The 27,737-nt window shown below is 42.8% G+C and overlaps 1 protein-coding gene across 1 annotated transcript in view; it reads left to right on the forward strand.

Moving 5' to 3' along the window:
- The window catches only part of pth2ra (parathyroid hormone 2 receptor a), a 193,749-nt gene that overhangs the window by 89,443 nt on the left and 76,569 nt on the right, over nt 1–27,737 (forward strand). Inside the window, exons 7-9 of the mRNA XM_060928657.1 lie at nt 1,731–1,884; nt 14,665–14,725; nt 22,480–22,546. Of these exons, the coding sequence (XP_060784640.1) occupies nt 1,731–1,884; nt 14,665–14,725; nt 22,480–22,546 (282 nt within the window). The remainder of the gene's footprint in view (nt 1–1,730; nt 1,885–14,664; nt 14,726–22,479; nt 22,547–27,737) is intronic.

A 27,737-nucleotide genomic window follows, 5' to 3' on the forward strand; every position in this document is an offset into this window, starting at 1 on the left:
CCCCTGCCGCAGCTCCATGAGTTCTCTAGCCACCTCCTGGCCGGACAAAGAGCAGTCAAAAGTTCGCCTCATCTCCTCGGAGAAATCTTTGAAGTTGGAGCAGAAATGTGCATCGGCGTCCCAGACCGCTGTTCCCCACTCCCTGGCCTTGCCGGTGAGGAGTGTGATGGTATATGCTACCCGGGAGCATTCTGTGGGGAAGGCCAGAGGTTGCAGCTCTAGGATTAATGAACATGAGACAAGAAAGATCTGCAAGTGCCTGGTTTTCCATCATAGGGTTGAGGTGCTGGGAGTCTCGACTCGCGGAGAAAGGTGGTGGCAGGAGCTGGAGTCGGAGGTGGATGGGCAGGGGTAGGCATGGCTTGATAATGCTGCATCCATGTAGTGAGGAGGTTGAGTGAGTCGGACAAGGTGGCGAGGTTCTGATGGACTTGTCGTAGGTCTTGTTGATCGGTCCCGAGGAAAGTCCCTTGTTGTTGGACGGCCATTCTCAGATGGGCGAATTCTGCTGGATCCATGCTGGCCAGAACGTACTGTTAGGGTTGCTGGAGGTGTGGTGAATTAGGACCCAAAAGCAGAACACGCACACAGACTAATTCAAGAAGTGTAGTGGGTTTAATCCAGAAAAGAGTGTGGCAAAAATGTAAACAAAACTGGTTAAGAAACAATAAAAATAGTCCAGGTATAAAAAGAAAATCAGAATCACTTTATTAATCCTCGGAGGGAAATTCAAACCATGAAACTTGACTTAAAATACAAGGCAGGCAAAGACATGGAAAAACTCTCAAGGCAAAAAATGGCTAGAGTCTACATACAAGACGTTCTGCCACTGTCTGTGGCTGAGAACGGCGTTTAAAAAAGCAGCAGTGATGATCAGGAAGTGAATGCAGGTGAGCACTTGCTGAACAAGGAAGCAGGCAGGATGGAATTCCTGTCCCAGATTGGAGCTGACGTGGGAGATCTGCAAGCTCAGGAGTGGATGTCTGGGGCAGAGCGTGACAGAACATCGACAAGCTTGTGTGAAGATGCAATCTTAACATCATGCGTAAAACTAAATAACCAGTGACAGCTGAGCTGAACTTTCTTCCATGTGTGTTCATGAAACATTGTGAGATTATTTATTTGGGCTCATTGGTCAGGACTTATGTTTAATTCTGAGCAAATCATGTAAGGTGGAGGGTGTCATGACTGACAAAAAAAAAAAAGGGAAATCTGTCAGAGTATGGAGTCTTTCACATTTTCAGTGAAATTAAATCAGTTAAATTAAGTCCACAGTTTGTGATGTAAATATGCATTTCGTTCGTTCAGTAATCGATCCATCCAGTTATGGGTCACTGCTCAATATAGGAATTATTTTGATGGTTTTCCTCAGTGAACCTGGAGCCCACCAGATGCGAGGCAGGAGCACACTGTAGATGGCACACACACACACACACACCCCACACACACACACTTGCACCTAGGGGCAATCCAGCTCTTGGGAAGTGGGAGGAAACCCATGCAGACACGGAGTGAAATTGCACACAGACTGTGACCCACATTCAGGATCGATTACCATCAGAGTGAAGCAAAGTGCCATTTTGTTACTGGATTTCATCAAGTTGTCCTTTTTCTACAAAACCCAAAGACCACAGCTTTACCTTACTGTTCAGCTTCCCACTGAGGAGATAAAATGAGTCAATGTGTCAATCTTTAAAATTGTGATGCTGATGTCTCTCTTCCATTTCTAGATAGGTTGTAAGATGACAGTCCTTCTGTTCATTTATTTTCTGGCAACAAACTACTACTGGATCCTTGTGGAAGGTTTGTACCTGCACAGCCTCATCTTCATGGCCTTCCTGTCAGACACAAAGTACCTGTGGGGATTCACTTTGATTGGATGGGGTGAGTACAGAGCAGGGCATTTCTTCTTATTCAGCTGTTCTGTGTGGGTGATTGTATTGATCTTTGACAACTCAGACAAGCGATCCTTTTTTAAGCCTCAGTGTTATGTCTTTATTTCACCAGATGCCTGATATGAAGTGCCTCTGATTATACTCTTACTTTAACCTTTAAGACTGAGATTTAGTCATTGAGATTCTATGATGCTGTTTCACATTAACTACACTTAGACATTGTACCTTAAAAAAATAAAGAAAGGTTCACATGGTTACAGCAGCTTACCTTATTTCTCTTCACTGGAAATCAAAAGGGAGAAAAATTATGCATTCATGGGACTGTTGAATGACATTTATACAGAATTGACAGTGGGTTCAATAAGATGATTCTTAATACTCTTTAATAGGAGTACTGCTCATATGCTTTCCCGCTATTATGAATTATTCTGCGCATGTGCACCACAAATTAGCAAAGCGGTATAATAATTACAATTGAGGAAATATCTGTCTGTACACTCTACACCAATGTTTGAAGTTATTCCTTTACAATAGCTCAGGGGTGGGTTTCCCAAAAGCTTCTTAAGGCTAAGAGCATCTTTAACTGCCTCTTAAGATCCTTCGTTAAGTTAATGTAGTTTTCCCAAACAACATTGTAGCCAATGATGGACCTGGATCAATTTCACAGCAAAGAGTGTCTCCTCACAGCTGAAAACAGAATGTGCATGTGCCTTCAAGGGACTCTGACAATCAATGGGCAGAAACTGGTGTTGAATACGCTGCCGGTGTTTAATTTTCTTGTACTTTGCAAGTACATTGAGTTAATTAATTATTAAATACATATACACAACATTATAAATATATTTCAATACGTTATGGAATTACATATGGATACTGTGATGTCACATTCATATCACCACATTTTAGTCAACTTTAACTCCATTAGCCAAGTGCTTATTATGTTAGAGGTGCAGAAATTTCTCATTTATGACACTAAATTAGATAAATCACTTGGCTAATGGAGTTAAAGTTGATTAAAATGTGGCAATATCAGTATGACATTACAATATCCATATGTAATTCCATAACGTATTGAAATATATATACTCTGATTGGCTACTGTACTACTGGATATTAGCTCATACCGTGAGTAGAGAAAAACAAAATGGTGGCGCATATCAAGTCAGATATATTACTTTATCAAGTATTTAAAAGAAACAGAAATAGTTAAATAAAATATAGGTCCCCCCAATCGCCTGTTCCACACTCCAGCCCAGTTGGTGGCAGTAATAATGGTAAAAACATTTATTTTTCAAGAATTATTATTGTAGCATTTTTCACAAATTGCTACTGTCCTTTTGCGAGTTTGTTTACATTCTAAGTGGAAATTATTTTGTTGGACATTTTGTATAAAGTTTTTATTTATTGAATTTGCAAAAAATAAAAATGCTCTGTTTCTCAAAATCCAGTGAAAATGGATATAAGAAAACAATCATTCCACTCAATTTCATCGTATATGTCTTATAGCCTATTCAGCGTGCCGTGCCTCGTCGGCTATCAGCGTACACGTTAGGACTGGGACTGTTTTGGCCTCTAGAGGCCGCTGTTATGTTTATCTTGTCATGTTTGTTTTGGCCTCTAGAGGCCGCCACTGTGTTTTGTGTTTGTCTTGATTGCCTGTTTCCTGTCCCACCCTGTTCCTTAATTGTTTTGTGTATAAATACCCCTCTGTTTGTTCCCTTGTCACGGAGTCTTTATGCTATGCTGTCTTATGCTAGTTTCCTCTGTCTCACGTATCTTGCCTGTGCCCTTGTGTTTTTGATATTTTTTGCTTTCTTTGGACTTTGTACCTTTTTTGATCTTCTGAGCATTCAGCATTTTGCCTTTCCTTTTGTTTTTGGACATTTAACCTTTGGATATTTTTATTTTGGTTTATCTTCTGAGCTTTTGGATTTTCTTTTTGTTTTTTCCATTGGATTGTATATAGTGTAAATAAACTGTTTTTTGATACTCTACTTTCGCCTCACGCCTCTGCACTTGAGTCATCCCCTTGGTGGCCTAGTGGGGGTTTGCTGGATTAATCACACCAGCGACCCGCGTTCGAATCCCAGCAAAACCCTAACAGAAAGACTCCATCATGACCAACTCAGCAGAGGCTGCTTCAACTGTCTACCCAGCCAACCTTCAGGGAATTATGTCAGCTTTGACACGCTTCGGAGCGACCATGAACGCTCGCAAGCCAATGTGAGGCCCTTGCTCGCCACGAGGTACTGCTTCAGCAAATTGGGAAAACCCTGGCACAGCTGACTCCTCTGCCCGCATCTCCTCATCCTGATCCGGCTCCTGCTCCACCATCTGCACCTGCTCCAGTGCCTCCTGCCATGCTGTCTCCTTCACCTCGCGAACCCAGCCTTCCTGCACCACAGAGGTATGACGGCAAGCACGGTGAGTGCCGGGAGTTCCTTACCCAGTGCCAACTCACCTTTGAACTTCAGCCTACCACCTACACTACGGATCGCCGCAAGATTGCCTTTGTGATAACCTTGTTAGCTGGTAAGGCACGAGCTTGGGCAACGACCATTTGGCAGAGACAGGGACCCGAGTGCTCGGATTTCAAGTTGTTTATGGAGGAGATGCTTCGTGTCTTCGATCAGGCAGACACCAGTAAAGACGCAGCCAGGAAGCTCATGTCCATCCGGCAAGAAGGAAGCGTCGCGGACTACGCCATCACGTTCCGGACGTTCGCAGCTGTCAGCGGATGGAACGAAGCAGCCCTGGTTTCAGCCTTTCACCATGGTTTGTCTGACCCTATCAAAGATGGCCTGGCCTCTATCGGATGCCCAAGTGACCTCGAAACTCATCTCACATTCTACTCGTCTTGACAACAGGATTAGAGAGCGCCGCCGAGTCCTGAGCTTCTCCGGCCTCACTGCCTCGACCTGGAGCCCGTCTACCTCCTCCAGTGACTGTCCAGAGCCCATGCAAGTTGGCTGTACTCGTCTCTCCACAGCTGAGAGGGAGCGCAGAAGGAGGGACAAGTGCTGCATCTACTGTGGCAAGCCTGGCCATTTCCAAGCATCATGTCCCGAGCTCTCGGGAAAAGGACCGCCCCATCCAGCCGAGGGAGGGTTGTGACGGGGCCTACCCTCTCTCCCGAACTCCCTGGCCAAGGAGTCTACATCCCGGTCTCCATCTCCTGGGGTGAGTCCGTCCACTCTTGTCAGGCCTTGTTAGACTCCGGGGCGGCTGGAAACTTGATGGATGTTCACTTCGCCCAAAGTATCAATGTCCCGACTGCACCTCTTGAAGTCCCACTGTCTGTGTCTGCCCTGGATGGCCAAGCCTTAGGTGACGGAAGAGTCACCCAAGTAACTTCTCCAGTCTTCCTCCAGTCTCAAGGTCACAAGGAAGAAATATCCCTGCACCTGATTCCTTCACCAGAGTTCCCAGTGATTCTAGGCCTTCCTTGGCTTACCCGCCACAACCCTCACAGACTGGGTAACATGCCAGGTTGTGGAATGGGGCCCTGCGTGCCATGCCTCTTGTCTGCTCTCTAGCTCTCCTGTGTCTCCTGCCGAGCCTCCTGATCTCACCGAGTTATCTCAAGTTCCCACAGAGTACTGGGATCTCAAGGAAGTTTTCAGCAAAAGCAGGGTCGCCGTTCTTCCTCCACACCGTGCCTACGACTGTGCCATCGACTTGCTCCCTGGGACTACCCATCCTCGTGGCAGACTGTTTTCCCTCTCTCAGCCAGAACACAAGGCCATGGAGGAGTACATAAAGGACGCCTTGGCTTCTGGGTTCATTCGACCATCCACCTCACCCGCTGGTGCCGGCTTCTTCTTTGTCGGTAAGAAGGATGGGGGGCTCCGGCCGTGTATTGATTACAGGGGTCTGAACAAGATCACTGTATGCAACCGCTATCCCCTTCCACTGATGTCCACAGAGTTCGATCTGCTCCAAGGCGCCACTGTCTTCACCAAATTGGACTTACGGAACGCATACCACCTCATCCGTATCCAACAGGGAGACGAGTGGAAGACTGCCTTTAACACCCCATCTGGGCACTACGAGTACCAGGTGATGCCCTTCGGACTCACCAACGCACCAGCTGTTTTTTAGGCCCTAATCAACGACGTCTTGAGGGACATGATTACCCAGTACGTTTTTGCCTACCTCGACGACATCCTAATCTTTTCCAAGACCATGCAGGAGCACCGCCACCATGTCCGCCAGGTTCTCCAGAGGCTGCTACAGAACAATCTGTTCGCTAAGGCCCAGAAATGCGAATTTCATGTTCCCGAGGTCTCCTTTCTGGGTTTTATTGTACGGACGGGCCAACTCCAGATGGATCCAGCCAAGACCCTGGCCGTCCGGGACTGGCCCACCCCCAAGTCCGTCAAAGAGGTTCAGCGGTTCTTAGGATTTGCTAACTTCTACCGCAAGTTTATCAGGAACTTCAGTTCTGTAGCAGCGCCCATATCGGACCTCACCAAAGGGACAGGTGGATCGTATGTCTGGTCTCTTCAGGCGGAAAAGGCGTTCAAAGACCTCAAGCACCGCTTCTGCACTGCACCCATTCTGGTCCTCCCGGACCCTTCGCAACCCTTCATCGTCGAGGTGGACGCCTCGGACAGCGGCGTCGGCGCAGTCCTCTCTCAATGCTCGGAAGGAAGGTTGCACCCCTGCGCATACTTCTCCCACCGCCTGAGTTCTGAGGAGTCCCGGTATGACGTGGGGGATCGAGAACTGCTAGCAGTTAAACTGGCCCTTGAGGAGTGGAGGCACTGGCTGGAGGGAGCGCAACATCCATTTTTGGTCTGGACGGACCACAAGAATCTGGAGTACCTCCAGCAAGCAAAGAGATTCAATCCATGACAGGCTAGGTGGGCCTTGTTTTTCAGCCGGTTCGACTTGACCCTATCATACCGCCCCGGCCCCAAAAACACCAAACCTGACGCGCTGTCCAGGCTGTTCGCTCCCACCAACAGGGAGAGCGAAGTTGGGCCTATTATCCCTGTGTCCCGGATTGTGGCCCCTGTCCGCTGGGGTATTGAGGAGACCGTCCGACGAGCCCAACACCAGGACCCCGGTCCTGGGACGGGGCCACCGGGCCTCTTGTATGTCCCACATCAAGCCCGGGCCAAGGTTCTCCAGTGGGGTCACTCGTCCCCTCTCACCGCCCACCCGGGAGCTCGAAGGACCCTGGACTTCCTGAGAAGACGCTTCTGGTGGCCAAGCATGGAGAAGGAAGTGAGGTCATTTGTCCTTTCCTGCGAGGTGTGCACCAGAAGCAAGAACCCATGACAGCATCCCCAGGGCCTCCTGCAACCTCTGACCATTCCCCGGCATCCCTGGTTCCACGTGGCAGTCGACTTCATCACGGGTCTCCCGGAGTCACAAGGTAACACTGTCATTTTGGTCATAGTGGACAGATTCTCCAAGGCCTGCCACTTTATACCACTGTGCAAGCTCCCTTCTGCCCTTGAAACTGCTAAACTAATGTTTAATCACGTCTTCCGAGTCTTTGGTCTCCCTCAGGATATCGTCTCAGACCGGGGGCCCCAGTTCTCCTCCCGAGTGTGGCACGGGTTTTGCAAGCTCATCGGAGCCACTGCCAGCCTCTCCTCTGGGTTCCACCCACAGTCCAATGGCCAGACGGAGAGGCTCAACCAGGACCTGGAAACCACCCTGCGAGGCCTGGCTATGGATAACCCGACTTCGTGGAGCACCTGGCTGCCATGGGCAGAGTACACCCACAACACCCTGCAGTCATCGGCTACCAAGCTGTCGCCGTTCCAGTGCCAATTCGGGTTCCAGCCACCTCTGTTCCCTGACCAGGAGGAGGACACGGGGGTGCCCTCGGTCAACCAATATGTGAGACGGTGTCGCAAGACCTGGAGTAAGGTCAGGAGGACCCTCATCCAGACCTCCAGAACCAACCAGACTCAGGCCAACCGCCATAGAAGACCTGCCCATGCTTTCCGCCCTGGGCAGCGGGTTTGGCTGTCCACCAAGGACCTCCCGCTGTGGGTGGAGAACCGCAAGCTTGCTCCTCGCTACATTGGCCCCTTCAAGGTGGTGCGCAGGGTGAACCCTGTCGCCTACTGGCTCCAGTTGCCCCGGACTCTGAGGATCAACCCCACATTCCATGTTTCCTTGTTGTGGCCCATACTGACGTCCACGTATGCCCCTGCCCCTAGGAATCCCCCACCCCCCCGCATCTTCCAGGGTCAGACTGTGTTCACTGTGCATCACCTGCTTGACTCCTGCCGGGTCCGCGGCAGGCCTCAATATCTGGTAGACTGGGAGGGCTATCGCCCTGAGGAACCCTGTTGGGTCCCCGCCTGGGAAATTTTAGATAAAGGACTTTGTCGGGACTTCCATTCGGCCCATCCGGATCGCCCTGGGAACGTCAGGAGACGCTCGGGGGGGGGGGGGGGGGGGGGGGTCCTGTTAGGACTGGGACTGTTTTGGCCTGTAGAGGCCGCTGTTATGTTTATCTTGTCATGTTTGTTTTGGCCTCTAGAGGCCGCCACTGTGTTTTTTGTTTGTCTTGATTGCCTGTTTCCTGCCCCACCCTGTTCCTTAATTGTTTTGTGTATAAATACCCCTCTGTTTGTTCCCTTGTCACGGAGTCTTTATGCTATGCTGTCTTGTGCTAGTTTCCTCTGTCTCACATATCTTGCCTGTGCCCTTGTGTTTCTGATATTTTTTGCTTTCTTTGGACTTTGTACCTTTTTTGATCTTCTGAGCATTCAGCATTTTGCCTTTCCTTTTGTTTTTGGACATTTGACCTTTGGATATTTTTATTTTGGTTTATCTTCTGAGCTTTTGGATTTTCTTTTTGTTTTTTCCATTGGATTGTATATAGTGTAAATAAACTGTTTTTTGATACTCTACTTTCGCCTCATGCCTCTGCACTTGAGTCATCCCCTTGGTGGCCTAGTGGGGGTTTGCTGGATTATCACACCAGCGACCCGTGTTCGAATCCTAGCAAAACCTTAACAGTACATACCATATATGACTCAATTTCATGGAATAACTTAAATATATGTAAGGGAGAACACTGCCAACTTGGCATTGTGGATAACTGTTGAAATAATCCTGACTGCATGATTGGGCAACAGTGAAATGAGCAGGCACAGAGGAAACACTTACTGAATTATTTAACTTATTTGCTCATTCTTTCATGTGAACTTTTGTTCATTTAAGTAAAAAGACAAAAATACTTGGAATAAAAATGTTATCCAAAAATATTTTAAAAAATAGTTTCAATTATTAATTACCACATTGTACATGTAATGCTTAATGATGATACAGTATGTTAACATATTTTAAACACTTTATATTTCATTGTTTTTTGGTTAAAAACAAATGTCATGTGACAGAGACTGGATTTAGCAACTACTAATGCCTCTAACAACTACAGTGCAAATGTCTTTAGCAACTACTAATGCCGATATTGAGGATGCGCAATGCAAAGACGTTCTTAGCAAAGTTACTCTTAAGACTCCTTCTTATGCGTGTGTTCAGGAAAACCATGTACAGACAATGTTCCTTGCTTAAGAGCATCTTTAAACTTGCTCTTTAGCTCTAAAGTGCAATGTTATGAGGAAACCTACCCCAGTTTCTTAAAACTATTTATGTTAACTGCTAGTTCACTAAAGTAATACGTAACTACTAGCTACTACTAGATTGTAGTTTTTCCCCTTGTGGTATGTACCAAGAGCATCAGTTTATTCTGTGTATTCTGTGTGCTACTGAATTGTGTTTCATGATATAAAAGTAGCTGGATGTTGCATCAACCTATTGCAGAAGCACATTGCAAAAGTAATTGACCCCTTAAAATCAGAAGAACCAATAGCAGGTCCAGACTGTCATAAAATAACTCATGGAACTACAGTGTCCTCCACAATTATTGGCGCCCCTTGTAAAGATTAGTAAAAAGGGTTAGGAAAAAAAAATCCACCTTTTGGTGAAGTCACTTCATCTCACACTGAAAAAAAAAAAGAGAAAAATCCAATTTAAAAAAACCAAAATCTCTCATCAAAAAAATTATTTTCAACAAAAAAAATGCATGTGCCACAATTATCGGTACCCCTGGAAATTAATGTAACTGAAGCATCTTTCTCATTTAAATTGTACATTTAATTGTAGTGTGTAGGAACTTTCAAGCTGTAAACCTTTTCAGTCAGTTAACCACAAATATAAGCACCTGAAATTTGTGAATTGCTACTACAACTTTGACTGGAACCATTTTTTGATCTGATGAAACAAAAATAGACCTTTTTGGCAATAAACACTCAAGGTGGGTTTGGCGCTAAAAGGAGGATGACCATAGTAAAAAGAACCTGATCACAACTGTAAAATATGGTGGTGGAAGTTGTGATGTTTTGGGGCTGTTTTTCCTCCAAAAGCCCTGGAAACCTTGTTAGGGTACATGACATCATGGACTCCATGAAAGACCAGGACATTTTAAATCAGAAATCTGGCTGCCTCTGCCAGGAAACTAAAACTGGGTTGTCATTGGATCTTCCAGCAGGACGATGAGCAAAAGCATATGTCCAAATCAACACAAAAATGGTTCACTGACCACAGAATCAAACTTCTGCCATGGCCATCTCAGTCCCCTGACCTGAACCCCATTGAAAACCTGTGGGGTGAGCTGAAGGAGAGAGCACAAGAGAGGCCTGAGGACTCTGGATGATCCAGAGAGATTCTGTAAAAAGGAACGGTCTCAGATGCCCTGCTCTGCATTCTCCAACCTTATTTAACAATTATTCGACGAAGCCAGAAGTGAGCATTGGTGAATAATAACCAAGATGAAGTCGAGGTTATTATGCACTGACATTCACTGAGCCTGAGGCAGATAATTGTTTAAGTATAAATACACCAGTGATTATTTAAAAAAAAATTTAAATCATGTGAAAAAAAAAATTCAAACTTCAAAAGCAGCATGCAAACGTAATGCGCACAGACTTGTGTCACTTATCTATACCGAGTCACATAAAATACTTTGTTTTGAAATAGATTAAATAAATCTAAATTCCACCTTACCTTTGAATAGTTTTAGACCAAACTTTGTAGCATCTTTAGTGCTTTTAGGAACAGCATTTTCTTTCATAATTTCTAATTCTTCCTCACTTACGGTGACAAAGCGATTGGCCACCATTTTCCCAAGTTTCTCAAGGTGATTATCGAGAAATAGTCCAAATTTATTGACCAATCAGCACACAGAATACCTGGACATAAATCAGCACAAGTTTTCCTGTAATCACCTGTGTATTTATACTAAAAAAAATTATAGGAGAAGACTCAGTGCTGTTTCACTGGCAAAGGGAGGTTGTACAAAGTATTAAATGCATTAGTGTCAACAGTGGCACCTGTTTTTGTTGAAAATTATTTCTTGATGAGGGATTTGTTTTTCTCTGAATAAATTTATTTCAATTAAAGGTTGGATTTTTTCCATTTTTTTTCCAGTGTGAAATGAAGCTACTTCATTTTCTAACCCTTTTTACTCATCTTTACAAGGCACGCCAGTAATTGTGGAGGGCACTGTACATACATTTCCTATTAGTACCACATTAGCGTCACAGATTCAGGGTCACAAGTTTGAGCCTAAGCTTTGGTAACTGTCTACAGAGTTTGTCTTTTCTCCTGTGTCCATGTGGTTTTCCTCTGGGTTCTCCGGTTTCCTCTTATAGCCCCAAAACATGCCAGCAGGGGGACTGAAGACTGTAAATTGGCCAGTATGAATGTGTGTGCATGGTAATTAACTGGTGTCAAATTCAGGGTGTATTCCCACTTCACACCCAGTATAGAGATCTTGCATGTGACGTCACAGCCGATCCAGATTGTGACAGACGCCATCTTGTAGGTCAAACGCCATATTCCGCCTTCTACTTCTGCTTTTACTTCTACCTTTTCTTCTGGAAAACCCTACTATATACAATTCTACTACAACGGCTGCGGCTACAAGCTCTCCCTACCTGTGCACGTTTTTTATGTTTTTTGTGTGTATTTTTGCGTGTTGTTCGTCTGTACCAGATTTCAATATCCACTACAACCGTATGGACTTACTGGACATTGGTTTCCAGCAGAAAATGACGGTTTGTAGCGATTTCCATCGCATGCACAACATTCCGGACGAGAAAAAAAAAAAAACATTCCGGACGAGACCAGAGTGCGAGACCAGCGGGGTCTCCGTGGATTGTTACTGGAAGCAAAGCGAAGGAGGCGGCGCCGGGAGCCGAAGCAAAAGCGAGGCTACAGGCAGAGCCGGCCTGTTGACTAAGCTCAGAAAACAGCTACTCAAATCTCCACTGCCAAGCCTCTATCTCTCCAACGCCAGATCCATGTAAACAAGACGGACGAGTTGGAATTACCTTATTCTATTCTATAATCGGCTGGTCAGTGCTATACTCAATACTTAAGTGACTTACCCATCCAGTGAGGATCATTTTCTTGTTACAAGATGCCACATCTGAGTCGCTGACAAATCCTGAATTTCTGTAAAGAAAACTGTCCAGAGATTTATAAGCACGCAGTGCTTCACCACTGAACAGCGAGGGAAAGTTGATGAGGTAATCATACACGTCTGGGTATTCCTGGCAGTTCAAAATCCGGTCGTGAAAACTCCGTCCGGAAAACCATAAGGGTCACAAATCTGTAGATCGTTTATTTTAGACATATATCTAGTTATCTGTTCATTAGAAAAATGAGTCGTGTAGTCCGTCGGTTGAAATTGATCCATTCTGTACACGAGTGCAGCAGTATTCAGCGGTGTTTTTGACCGACAAGATGGCGGTTGTGTACTTTCCGGTCACGTGACTGCAAGATCTCTATTTCTCCAGATTCACTGCAACGCGGATTAGGATAAAGTGTTCACTAAAGATGAATTAATTAAAAAATAAATAACTTACAGTAATAATAATAATAATAATAATAATAATAATAATAATAATAATCTGGGGCTGGAAAAAATTCATTCCACTTATATGGATGCAACAAAATGCTGATATTTATCCTTCCTACCTATTTAGAATTAAATATCAGCCACCAAAATTACAACTGCATTTTGTTTGTTGCTAAAGAATGATAAAAGGTTTAAGAAAATTATCTTAGGTTGCTTAAAAATGTAAAACTTTATTGGCAAACAGCAGATTAACCACACTGGTTAAGTAATTAACTTAATGATGTAAATTGAGTAACTTAAACACTTGAATTTTCATCAAAGTTAAGTCACATATGGTAAAAGAAAATGTGAAACATATCTGAGACATTAGGAACCTCATATTTTACTGGTATAATTTTCAGCAGTGTATTATCACTATCCTAATATGTGCTTTATTACATAGTGCCACATGTTGCTTGCATACTCCCACAGAAATCCATATGGAAACACTGGAAAAGCTGAGTAATTGGATAATAGCAATTTGGTTCATAACCACAAAACAAAGTATCATCCTAGGAAATGACTGTAAAATAGCATTCCTTGATTTGCCAGTTGTGCCTAGCATTTCTTTAGTTTGTTTGTTTGTTTGTTTGTTTGTTTGTTTTTTTAATGAGATATGCTTGACATGTGTTGCATAATCAGTTAACACCTCCTTTCCAACTGAAAGTTGTTGTGCTTCTCCTGTGTCCTCTGTCCTTGCACAACTTTCAGTAATGGTATCTTCCAAATTGTATAAAATCACATTTAGAGAAACACCTAGGTTTCCTCTTTTTGATAACTTACTTCCTTTTATGTGGCTCTATAATGAAGCATTTTTTTTATTTATTTGTCAGTTGCACTTGATTCACTTCATGATTCAGGACAGTGATTCAATTTCAGGACAGCAATTCAATTCATGATTCAAGACAGCGATTCAATTCAATCTTGAGAACTGACGCTGATGAGCGGTGCTTTTAATTCCACTCAATCCAGCCGAAGATCAACTCGAGCAAGTGTAAATATTTCTTCTATTTCTTATGACCATATCGGTTGATATACAGTACGTGCACTGTAGTGGATACACAAGAAAAATGACTGAGCAATTTTTCCAGAGTTAACAGTATTTTCATCAAAAAATAGTTAATCTTCCTGTATTTTGAATTTGGAGAGTAAAATTTGGAGTTGGAGCAAAATTACAGAGTAATTGTGCAACAGTAGGTTGTGGCTTTGAACTGAGAAATAGTACAAGAGTTAATTTCAAGACACACTGAATAGAGTCAAATACCAAAATAAAGTCAAATACCAGATAAATGAAGCTGTTGTAAAGCATCTTCATTTATCTGTTATTTTAAGTACAATCATGACATACATATTACATAGATATTATTGTAGCTGAACACACACAAAAAAAAGTCATATGATTTTGAAAATACTGCTTAGATTTGTTGAAATTGACAAAATCGGAGTATGCCAAACTCATTAGTGCCAGAAAAAACCCTCAGACCCCAGAGGGTTAACCTCTGGGCATGTCTTTGGGGAAACCAGAGCACCCAGAGGAAACCCATTCAGACACGGGGAGAACATGCAAATTCCACACAGAAAGGCCCCCGTCAGCCACTGGGCTTGAACCCAGAACCTTCTTGCTGTGAGATGACAGTGCTAACCACTGAACCACCATGCTGCCATAAAAATAAAGCAAGTACACATAAAACAGTACATTACAACCACGTGCTTGAAAAGAAATAACTTTCCACCTAGTTCTCTGAACTTGCTCGAGACAACACATAGGCAAAGGAAAGCGGATGGTCACATTCTGATTACTGTGGTGTTCTTTTTCTCTGTCTCTGATTTCAGGTGTACCTGCCCTCTTTGTGTCAGCTTGGGCAATCGTAAGGGCAACAGTGGCAGATTCCAGGTGATGGGCTTTTGTATGCTCACTGCTAAAAATAATTAGCAATTATCTAATGTGAAAATGGCTATGGGCCTAGCTTAAGCATGCTAAAAATTTTATTTGTATGCATTTTATACAAGTTCAATATAGCTTAATACCATTTCAGGTAAAATCTGTGAATGCAAACAAGGCATGGCATTTGGCTTATAATGAACTTAAAATATGTAATGACTAAGTAGCCTTTCAAAAATGTTATAAGAACATTTATATGACACATCAGTCCTCGATATGGTCACTGTCAAATATAAATTAAGAGCTTTAGTGTTTAAAAATGTTTCACTAACTTTGCTGCCAAAGGACATCATTACATTACATCCTAACTGTTCAGATGGACCAAAAAAAATGATAATCTGACTCCTCATTTCTCACTGGATTATACCAAGAGGGTTTAAGCATCAATGCAAATTAAACTGAAGAGTGATCTTTTAGATTGCAACAAGCTTTTATATATTTTACCATTTGCATATTTGCTATAATAGAAGCTCAACTTCAAAGGTTAGTCTGTTAATTATATCTCAGCCTTGAGAGCTTGCAGAGTTAGATAGCTCAATTTTAATTTAGCTTTACAATTATGACCACTGGGAATAAAAAAAAATGAAAATTAACAGAAATACAGATATCAACTGCACTCACTCGCTCACAACTGTCAGATCACAGGCACTTACAGATACAATTGCAGGGGAGAGCGGATGCGATGCAAACTGCAGACAAAGCCAAAACGTGAGTCAGAAATCGTAGTCAAGAAACAGGTGTGGGTTGATCGATCGGCGAACAGCGCAGCGTAGGGCAGATGAGAAGACTAAGTCAAATGAGATCAGGAACAGAGGTCATTAACAGGAAGTCAGAAGATAAACAAGGCTTGGTAAAGTCAAGTACAGGACACAGAACGATACTTCATGAGAAGCGCTTGTGACTGCTGAGCTTATATGGGGTTGGTGATTGTGGGGAAATAGGCTGCAGGTGAAGTGATTAGAATTCCGGTGACAGGGGGCGCTGTGGCTCTTGGGAAGTGTAGTCCGGAGTGGCCATGTTTGGAGGCTGCTCCAAACTCAGGTTTTCAGCACTGTTATTGACAGAACACCCCCCCCCCCCCCAAGGAGCTCCCTCTGGGAGCAACCCCTTTCCTTAGTCGACCTCTCCTTCTTGGTGCAGGTTTTTCAGGATGCTGGCTGTGGAATTCTTGAGTGAGGAGTGGGTCTAAGATGTCCTTGGAACTGACCCAACTGTATTCCTCTGGGCCATAACCCTCCCAGTCGACCAAGTACTCGAGGTACTTTATATGTATTGAGAGTTGAGGATCTTGTTCACTTGGTAAATGGGCTTGCTTTCGATGTCTGGTGAGGGGTTTTCTTGGGTGGGTGTGTCTGAGGCTAGGGACTCTTGGATAGCAGGTTTGAGGCATGATACATGGAAGGTGGGTGCCATTCTGCTGTGAGGAGGAACCTTGAGTCTATATGAGACCTCATTGATTCTGTGGAATACCTTGAATGGGCCCATGAACCTGGCCTGTAACTTCTTGCAAGAGTTGGGAGCGCTGAGGTTTTTTATGGACACCCATACTCTGTCACCTGGGGCATATTCTGGAGTGGCGTTTCTGTGCTTGTCAGTGTAGTGTTTATATCTGACATTCACCTCCTCCATCCTGTGATGTACCTCCTCCCAGACTTGTTGACTTTTCTGGAACCATGTGTCAAGCGCTGGAATCTGCATGGGAGTGTCGTCCCATGGGAAGAGTGTGGGTTGATAGCAGAGTATGCACTGAAACAGGGTTAACTGAGTGGCGGAATGTTTGAAAGAATTTTGTGCGTAATTGGCCCAAGGAAGGAAATGTGCCCACTCTTTCTGTTTCTGCATGCAGTAGATGTGAAGAAAGCAGCTCACTTCTTGATTTGCCCACTCTACCTGGCCATTGGACTGAGGATGATATCCAGAGGGGAGGCTAACAGATACTCGCAGCCTGTCCATGAACCTTGACCAGAGTTGTGAAATGAACTGGGGACCCTGGTCACTGACGATGTCCTCTGGTATCCCATAATAATGGAAAATGTGGTTAAACGGTAGTTCGGTGGTTTCAAATGCTGTAGGAAGACCTGGTAGTGGGATGAGTCTGAGGGTTTTGGAGACCCTGTCAATTATGACCAAGATTACTGTGCAACCTTGAGACTGTGGGAGGATGGTGAGAAAGTCAAGGGTGATGTGTGACCAGGGTCACTGGGGTACTGGGAGAGGACATAGTTTACCAGCCAGAGGAACTCAGGGGATCTTGGCTTGGGCACAGACAGAGCAAGACAAGACATAGTGGTTAATGTCAGATATCATGTTTTCCCACCAATACTTGTGTTGAAGGAGCTGGTAGGTGTGTTGGCTGCTGGGATGTCCGGTGGCAGGAGAAGAGTGTGCTCAGGTGATCAGTTTGCCTCTAAGTCTAGGTGGGACATGCAAAAGACTTGGATTGCAGTTTTCCAGTGGACTTGTGGTTTAAGCTTGTCTGATTTCTTTGTTGACATCCCAGGTGACGGCTTGCAGAAAGCATTCGATGGAAGGATTGTGGTAGGTTCTGACGGTTGAGGTGTGGAAGTGTGAATTCCGTCTGCTTTGATGTTTCTGAAACCTGGATGATAGGAAATGGTAAACTGGAATCTGGTGAAGAACAGTGCCCATCTGGACTGATGCAGGTTTAATTGTTTAGCTGTTCTCAGATATTCCAGGTTCTTGTGGTCTGTCAGGATTGTGAATGGGTGTGCTGCACCCTCCAGCCAGTGCCTCCACTCCTCCAGGGCCAGCTTGACAGCCAAGAGTTCTCAATTCCCGATATCATAGTTTCGCTTGGTGCGTGTGAGTTTCTCTGAGTAGAAGGTGATGGGATGTAACTTAGGTCATTCTCCAAGGCGCTGCGATAGAACCCCTCCAACTCCTGTTTCTGATGTATCCACCTCCATGACAAACGCTTTAGAAGGATCTGGGTGTTGAAGTATAGGGGCTGTGGTGAAAGCTTCTTTCAGCTTGCTGAAAGCCTGATCAGCTGCTGGACTCCAGTGGAGGCGACGGGGTCCCTTCTTCAGAAGACTAGTGAGAGGAGCTGCGACAAAGCCGAAGCCACGGTTGAAGCAGCAGTAGAAGTTGGCGAACCCCAGAAAGCGTTGAAGCTCTTGACAGAAGTGGGAGTGAGCCAAGATGTTACAGCAGCAACCTTGGCTTGATCCATACTCACTCCCTCTGAGCTGATGACGTATCCCAGGAATGAGACCTGGCAGACATAAAACTCACATTTCTCAGCTTTAACACATAGGTGGTGCTGGTGCAGGTGAGAGAGGATAGAGCTCTCAGATTGGACAGGACAGATTGTGGGGTAATAGGCTGCAGGTGAAGTGATTAGAATTCCAGTGAAGGGAGCACTGTGGCTCTTGGGAAGTGTAGTCCAGAGCGGCCATGTTTGGAGGCTGCTCTGAACTCAGGTTTTCAGTGCTGTTATTGACAACAACACTAATTTTAAAAAAAATTGGATGCTTGGTGAAACATAAATAAAAACAAAATGGAATGATTTGTACTTTTTCCTGTATTCAGTTGAATACAATACAAAGACAAGATATTTAATGTTTAAACTGATAAATTTTATTGTTTTTTGAAATATACACTCATTCTCAATTTGCAACATGTTCCAAAAAAAGTTGTGATGGGGCAACAAAAGACTGGGAAAGTTGTGGAATGCTTAAAAAAAAACACTTGTTTGGAACATTCTACAGGTGAATGTTCGGCTGTTTCCATGGAATAGGCTCAGTTGTTCACAACAGTTTAAGAACAGTTTAAGAATGTTTCTCAGCATACAATTGCAAGGAATTTAGGAATTTCACCATCAACAATCCATAATATCAGCAGAAGTTTCAGAAAATCCAGAGAAATCTCTGCACAAAGGGGGCAAGGCCAAAAACCAATATTGAATGGCTGTAACCTTCGAAGTTGGAACAGGGGCATGTTTAGCATTGTGTTAGATCACCTTTTCTTTTAACAACACTCAGTAAGTGTTTGGGATCTGAGGACACTAATTGTTGAAGTTTAGAACATGAAGGACAATCGCTAAAAACAAAACAATAATGATAATAATAATTTTTTTTTTTCATTATGAGCTCATTTTTACTTGGCATAGTAATTTGTCCCTACTTTGTATGATACAGATACTATATGCATATGCATATCCTGCATATTTTAATTTGGGGTATTGCTATTTAGACTGTACATTCATCCAGATGAATTGCAGAAATTATAATGTTTCAAGCTTTTCTGAAAACTCTCTAACCGTCTACTCTCTAAAAAGTCATATGCAAGTGAAATTATGAGTTATTAGTCATACGTGCTTAAAAATTTCCCTGTAATCATGTACACATTCAGTTAAATCTGTGTTAGCTTCATGTAAAGAGCTGAAGCATCTACCTTTTTTAAATCCTGTTGCAAAGAAGATCCTTTTGGGAAGTTGATAAGAATGTAAGACTGTGTAATATATTACTTTGTTTGAGTTTTCTGTAACGACATCTACTTGTTGTTACTAAAAACGAGCATTTGTTATATAACTAATAGCATTATGCTCTGTAATTATGTTGTTATATGTTACATATCTTTAGTCTAACTTAAACCTTCTTTGAAAAAGAGTCATGATTAATAAGATTTAGCCCTTGGTATTTGAGTCCTTAAAGGTGCTGACTACAAAGTCATCTGATTTATTTATTTATTTATTTATTTATTTATTTTTATTGTGCATGGTATTTTCTGATGTCTCGCAAGAACAAAATTACACGGACGAGATGTGATCATTTTGATGTGCTAAGGGTCGCTTTTCTCCATTTTGGGACTGAATATTCTACCTCTTGAGGTTAACAGGATGGCTCTACTGAAATAAGAGCTTTAACTAATTAGCATAACTATGGAACTGCATCACACAAAGATGATGATGTGCGTAAAACATTGTGACTCTGCATCAATCTCTGAGAGTTTTGAGTCACAGGTATGTAATTTGTGGTTGACATTTGTGAATAGATCTGTGAAACAAAAAGACATATATCTTTTTTCTTTTACTGCTTTTGTGTTATGGTTTCTTTCTCTGTACGATCAAAACATGAGGTATATAACTCCATACTTGCTACCGTGGAGTTGAGCCCATGCATTCAAAGGCTAAGATACCGTAAATCCTCTAATATAGGCCGGGGCCTTTATTTCACTCAAGTGCATCTTGGCCCCGGCCATTATTGGAAGGAGGCCAGAATTAGAGGCAGGCCTCTATTTCTATTTGAGCAAAACAGACTACCAGTGGAATGAATAAAAAGATGCTGGTGACTGAAAACTGAAGTCTCACGTTCGAGTCAAGTTGATGCTTGGTTGCCTGGTTACCACCAGACCTACTGGTAATCACAATCAGGGGCGCCTGCAGGGTTGAACTGTAAGGTACGCACTAGCGGTGTAATCCCCCCCCCCCCCCAAAAAAAAAAAAAAAACGCTTGCGTGTTGCAGTTTCTATGAAGAGTCGATCTATAGGCTTATACACAAAACAACGATAGAACTTTAACTTGAAATTGAACAATAGCCTTCCATGAACACAGGCTGATATTTGAACAACATATGTGAACTACACACGACAATAAACAATAAACTCTTTATAGCCTCGATTAGAATCTAGTGAACTTGCTCAGCACTACCGCACGCACGACTCTGACACACACTGTAGCGCAACGTGGGGTACATAGACTCGCTGAAAAACTCCTCGGGTATTTTTCTGAGTTTACCGAAAATCAGAGTAGAAGGAGCCACACACCCTCTGTCTGGTTTGAAGCGGTTCTGTAGGACATTGAGCTTTACAGAGTCCGGTGCACATTTTAAGGCATCTGGTTGAAGTTTACCTATGTCTGATAAATCTGATGTCAGTGATAGCGGGCTGACTCGTGGCTCATTAGTAAAGCTATCTGATGGCTCATTTGTCAGCAAGGTGGAGCAACCATCTACTTCTGATCGTAAGGGACATGGGGAGATGTAGGTGTTCTTATATGAAATTCACTGGATGTATGGCTAGTTTCAAACTCAGAGGTAGATGAAGGCAATTCCCTCAAAGGAACTGAGCTAGCATCCAGCTGCAGCGTACTGCTGCTCGGTTGCGGAGGAGTGGAAGCTGCCGGTGCCGTGTTACTAGCTGATACTGGAGAGGACTGGCAAGCAGATGACACCCCTGGATCACTGCTTTTGGACTTTTTCGTAAAAGTCTGAAACAAGCTCGTTTGTTTCAGGGTTCGTTTACTCATTTTTGACTCGCTTCTCAATAAATTCTCGCGCAAGCTCTGACTACTGACGATTGTCTGTCTCCGTTTCTCAAAACTGGAGAGAATCTCAGTGGTGCAAGAAAAGTATATCTGCATTGACCAATGAGCTTTCTTGGTTACGCACACCCCGCCCACTCCTGAAGCACACAAATGCGCCGGCACACACACGTCTCTCTCTCTCTCTCTCTCTCTCTTTCTCAAATTATGTTGCATTGCCAAAGCATTCAGGTAACAATTATAATTAAAAAAATATATCTCTCTCCCCAAGGTACGCCTAGTGCGTACGGCCATACGCCTGGCGGCGCCACTGATCACAATTGTCTTTCAGATCGGAACGATTGTGTAAGGCCACTATGATCTCAGAAACATCATTGGTTATAGCCCCGGCCTGTATTAGAGTCCGGCCATTATTTACCTCCTCCGACAGCGAGACCGGCCAATATTAGAGTCCTGGCCAGTAATGGAATACAGGCCAGTATTAGAGGATTTACTGTAGCTAAATACTAGCTAGAATGATTTAGTTATCTGTCCAGAAAAATGACATCATCTAACCTTGTCTATGTTGCAGCTGCACTCACTAGGCAGGTTTTCCTTTTCTCTTCTGCTGGCTTTTCATTGGCGGAAGAGCGTAGTCTGCCATTTGCCCACACCAGCTTGTTTTGGTTAAAAGTAGGTCAAACGGTGGTCACGTGATATTGTTGCTCACTTGCTTCAGCAATCTTCAGAATTGTAAAATGCAGAATGCATTTTATCTTGGCAAAACATTTACACATAGGATGCACAGTGTGTGCAACAGCGCAACATCTCGAAACTCAAATAGCTATAGCCAGAACATTTTGCCCAGAATTCAACTTTGGAGTCAGCATCTTTAAATACAACCAGTGATTAAGGCAGTATGATATGGTTTGTATACATAAAAATACTCTTTAGAAATATTCTATTATTGTGATCTAATCATCTTTGATGGGATTATTATCCTCAGAGCTCCTTTGTGCAACTCAGAGCGAAGATTAATAACCAGATTAGGGAGGCCAGAAAAATTCAAATCGGACCTGGAGTGTATCTGAGCAGTACTCATACTGAAAAAGGGACATATAATGTGTGAAGCAGGCTGAGTACCTTTTTTCTGCATTGGAAAATGCCTATATACAGATTTAAATTATACCCTACAGAGTTTAAATAACACCTACAATGTTTCTATAGGTTTGAGTGCAGCTGAACACCATTAATTCTGCAAATTCCATGTTGGCTATGTGAAAATTCTCAGTAATACATAATAGTCACTTGTTTTCTGTTTTCTTTTGTTTGTCTCTGTCTTTCCACCCCCTCCTTGTATCACTCACCATCTTGGCGTTTCCCTTCTCCTTCTCCACATTATCTACTCTTTTTTTTTTTTCAAATCTCTCGTTTCCTCTGAAGATGCTGGGAGCTAAGCGCAGGCAATATCAAATGGATTTATCAAGTCCCTATTCTGACAGCCATTGGGGTAAGTAAGAAAAAAAATCACGCATGTAATAAACACTTCTTTAGAAGCTGGGTGTGCCTGCGAAAGAGCTGCAAGGCTGAGGTGATCTTATACAACCCCGATTCCAAAAAAGTTGGGACAAAGTACAAATTGTAAATAAAAACGGAATGCAGTAATTTACAAATCTCAAAAACTGATATTGTATTCACAATAGAACATAGACAACATATCAAATGTCGAAAGTGAGACATTTTGAAATTTCATGCCAAATATTGGCTCATTTGAAATTTCATGACAGCAACACATCTCAAAAAAGTTGGGACAGGGGCAATAAGAGGCTGGAAAAGTTAAAGGTACACAAAAGGAACAGCTGGAGGACCAAATTGCAACTCATTAGGCCAATTGGCAATAGGTCATTAACATGACTGGGTATAAAAAGAGCATCTTGGAGTGGCAGTGGCTCTCAGAAGTAAAGATGGGAAGAGGATCACCAATCCCCCTAATTCTGCGCCGACAAATAGTGGAGCAATATCAGAAAGGAGTTCGACAGTGTAAAATTGCAAAGAGTTTGAACATATCATCATCTACAGTGCATAATATCATCAAAAGATTCAGAGAATCTGGAAGAATCTCTGCGCGTAAGGGTCAAGGCCAGAAAACCATACTGGGTGCCCGTGATCTTCGGGCCCTTAGATGGCACTGCATCACATACAGGCATGTTTCTGTATTGGAAATCACAAAATGGGCTCAGGAATATTTCCAGAGAACATTATCTGTGAACACAATTCACCGTGCCATCCGCCGTTGCCAGCTAAAACTCTATAGTTCAAAGAAGAAGCCGTATCTAAACACGATCCAGAAGCGCAGACATCTTCTCAGGGCCAAGGCTCATTTAAAATGGACTGTGGCAAAGTGGAAAGCTGTTCTGTGGTCAGACGAATCAAAATTTGAAGTTCTTTATGGAAATCAGGGACGCCATGTCATTCGGACTAAAGAGGAGAAGGATGACCCAAGTTGTTATCAGTGCTCAGTTCAGAAGCCTGCATCTCTGATGGTATGGGGTTGCATTAGTGCGTGTGGCATGGGCAGCTTACACATCTGGAAAGACACCATCAATGCTGAAAGGTATATCCAGGTTCTAGAGCAACATATTCTCCCATCCAGACGACGTCTCTTTCAGGGAAGACCTTGCATTTTCCAACATGACAATGCCAAACCACATACTGCATCAATTACAGCATCATGGCTGCATAGAAGAAGGGTCCGGGTACTGAACTGGCCAGCCTGCAGTCCAGATCTTTCACCCATAGAAAACAGTTGGCGCATCAAAAACGGAAGATACAACAAAAAAGACCTAAGACAGTTGAGCAACTAGAATCCTACATTAGACAAGAATGGGTTAACATTCCTATCCCTAAACTTGAGCAACTTGTCTCCTCAGTCCCCAGACATTTACAGACTGTTGTAAAGAGAAAAGGGGATGTCTCACAGTGGTAAACATGGCCTTGTCCCAACTTTTTTGAGATGTGTTGTTGTCATGGAATTTAAAATCACCTAATTTTTCTCTTTAAATGATACATTTTCTCAGTTTAAACATTTGATATGTCATCTATGTTCTATTCTGAATAAAATATGGAATTTTGAAACTTCCACATCATTCCATTCCGTTTTTATTTACAATTTGTACTTTGTCCCAACTTTTTTGGAATCGGGGTTGTATAAGTCATTGGAAATTGGCAGCTTTAACCCAAATGTTATTTTTCTCCCCACCAACTGGGAGCTTGAAGCCTATATGACATGCAAAGCAGATACACATTAACACCTCCTTACTGTGTTCAGGTGTGTTTGTCTGTGAGGCATTAACATTTATGCCTACAATTAATGGGATTAGTAAATCAGTACAATAAACAAGTATACTGTTTGAAAACAGCAGAACTATCAAACCAAGCACAGGTTTGATTTTATGACAAGTACACACAGCAAGTCTAACAGAAAGAGGGGGAACTCAACAGGGGACTAATTGCATATCACAGGAATCCTTGTGTTCAGCGCAGGTGTTAGGAATATGTTATTTTAAAAAAAATCCACTTTTTTGTCTTTGCAAAAGAAAAAGAACAAAATTTTAAGTGTCTGATGCACAACCAGACAGAAAATGTTTTAAATAGGTACAGGTACTGTACACTTTGTGGTTTTTTTAGTTGTAAATTAAATGATGTGACTGTACTGTAATGAAACACATCAATCCTGGTGTTAATATTGACAAAATTACCATTTCAATAAAACTCAGCATTTTATGAGTTGAAAATGGCTCAAAACACCATCTACTGCTTAAAATTCTTCCTGAACTTACAAGGCCGATGCTGACACAGAGTCGCCATTTGGTACTTCTCTACATCATTAAATTCATAATTTAAAAAAACGAATGTTAACACCCTCTAATCGTAACACCTCCCCCAGCCCCTGACTTTGAGTGGGAGTCTGTGAAACCGCACTCACTTTCAAATATCTATTGATCACGAAGCAACTCCTTTCTCACACATCCACACACCTCCTACCCCACCACCCCCTCAGCCCCCTTTCAACTCACCACCTAGTCCCTTGCTTTGTTTTTTGGTTTTTTTTTTTTAGCATTTTTCAAAATTATGCAGTGTACTGTAAAAAATAAGACATGTCTAGGGTATTTACATGAAACACTGGGGTATTTAAATAATACTTCAGTGTCTTCTAGGAAGACATGGGTGTATATGGAGGATGCAAGAAAACACACATGTCTATTATAAAGAAACCGGCGTCTATCAGTAGACACAAGACATGTCTTCCAGGCATTGCTAAATACCCTAGGCATGTCTTCCAGGCATTGCTAAATACCCTAGGCATGTCTTCCAAGTATTTTTAAGTACCCAAGACATGTCTTCTAAGTGTTATATTTAGGGGTATTTAAAGAAGACATGTCTAAGCCCGGCGGCACGGTGGTGTAGTGGTTAGCGCTGTCACCTCACAGCAAGAAGGTCCTGGGTTCGAGCCCCGGGGCCGGCAAGGGCCTTTCTGTGTGGAGTTTGCATGTTCTCCCCGTGTCCGCGTGGGTTTCCTCCGGGTGCTCCGGTTTCCCCCACAGTCCAAAGACATGCAGGTTAGGTTAACTGGTGACTCTAAATTGACCGTAGGTGTGAATGGTTGTCTGTGTCTATGTGTCAGCCCTGTGATGACCTGGCGACTTGTCCAGGGTGTACCCCGCCTTTCGCCCGTAGTCAGCTGGGATAGGCTCCAGCTTGCCTGCGACCCTGTAGAAGGATAAAGCGGCTAGAGATAATGAGATGAGATGAGATGTCTAAGCCCTTTTTTATTTACAGTGTGGGTGTATTTAGGCTCAGAGCTGGGGTGAAGTTACACTTTAAACTGGTTAATATTTATTCACATTGTGAATTAAAACAAAGTTGGTAAGTCATTGAGATGTGGGTGTTTTATAATTTAATTATGTGTACATAATGACATTATTACTTTTATGTATTTATTAAGAATCACAGAACAGAACATGGCATACTGTTTTAAAATCATCAGTGCATGTGTGGTGTGATGTGCAGCAGAGTGAATTATTTTCCTATATCAGCATGTCTGAAAGTGTTTTATTCCTCCTATACCACAATTTGTGAATCATCAGCATTTTTTATTTATTAATGATGTGTGATTTTTAACTCTTTATAGTTACATAGTCTTTTTTCTCTTTCTTGAAGTTAAGAAGACAAAAATTGCAAGTTGTTATTGATATTCTGGAAAGCACTGACACTAGAGACTCCTTAGAAAAACGTTAAAAAAATGTGTCCATACAGAAAGCTTCACCACAGGTTTCTTTCTTAAATAACAGCACTTTTTAAAAATCTGTTGTCACTTGTCAGCCATATAAGTCCTTGTGAGTAAGTTATGTTACAAAAGAAATGTTAAAGTATTGGAACAAGTGCATTAATGTACTGTAGATAAATCTATTATTTAAATTACAGCTGGCACTATTATCAGAACTGCTGTTAAAAAATTAATCGTTCTTCTGACTAATCAGAATCTCAAATTAATTTAGAACAGTACTGTGGTATAAAATGTAATTTATGTAGTTCAATGGTCTCAAGATATGCTAGTATTGAAAGACATGCTCTGAAGCTGAGTTTGCCTTACTGCTGCACACAAGCGTGTATGCCCACACACACACACACTGAGAGAGAGAGAATGAATTACTGAGAATTTGGAGCACTAAGGGTTGTTGTTTTTTCCACTAAACCATTTAGCAGTTAAATGCAGAGTAAAGCTTCAGGTCTGCTTTTAAAAGGGTTTGGGTTCTCAGGGGAAATTGGCCTGAACAGACTTTGAAATAGCCTTTACATATATCTTGCATTTTCCATCACTGAATCAAACTGTGAAGGCTAATTTCTATGTACCAAATATAGAAAAATAACTCACATTTCCAGGTATTTAGAAAAGGATGAATAAATGCCCCAATAATGCAGTCCTTGACATCAGATGGACATTGATGAAGCAAGTTAAAAATATACAGTTTTTCAAAATGGGAGAAGACTTCTAAGGCAGCCATTGATGTCAGGAAAATATAGTCTTATCCCTGCGTCTGTGCGCATAGGTAGTTTTTGTGGAATGAAATTTTGATTAAAAGTTCATGTGTTTTAATACACGTGAATTTTTAATCAAAATTTAATTCCCCTTTTGCACCCTTCCAACCAGGTCTTGCAGCACATTAATTAATGACAACTAAAATGGCAACAGTGCACAAACACTAAGATTGGGTCTATTTAAATTTAATTTAATACAAATTATACAGGGGGGCAGCACGGTGGTGTAGTGGTTAGTGCTGTCGTCTCACAGCAAGAAGGTCCGGGTTCGAGCCCCGTGGCCAGCGAGGGCCTTTCTGTGCGGAGTTTGCATGTTCTCCCCGTGTCCACGTGGGTTTCCTCCGGGTGCTCCGGTTTCCCCCACAGTCCAAAGACATGCAGGTTAGGTTAACTGGTGACTCTAAGGCCCTGTCCACACGGCAACGGATTCAGGTGAATCCGATACAATTGTTTATCATTTCGGCCTGGCGTCCACACGGCACCGGCGTTTTGGGTGCCCCAAAACGCAATCTTTTGAGAACGGGTTCCAGAGTGGAAAGATCTGGCAACGTTGCCGTTGCGAAGTCGTCTGGATGAGTAGAACGGATTTGTTTACGATGACG

The sequence above is a fragment of the Neoarius graeffei genome, chromosome 9 (assembly GCF_027579695.1).
Source record: "Neoarius graeffei isolate fNeoGra1 chromosome 9, fNeoGra1.pri, whole genome shotgun sequence".
Taxonomy (NCBI): domain Eukaryota; kingdom Metazoa; phylum Chordata; class Actinopteri; order Siluriformes; family Ariidae; genus Neoarius; species Neoarius graeffei.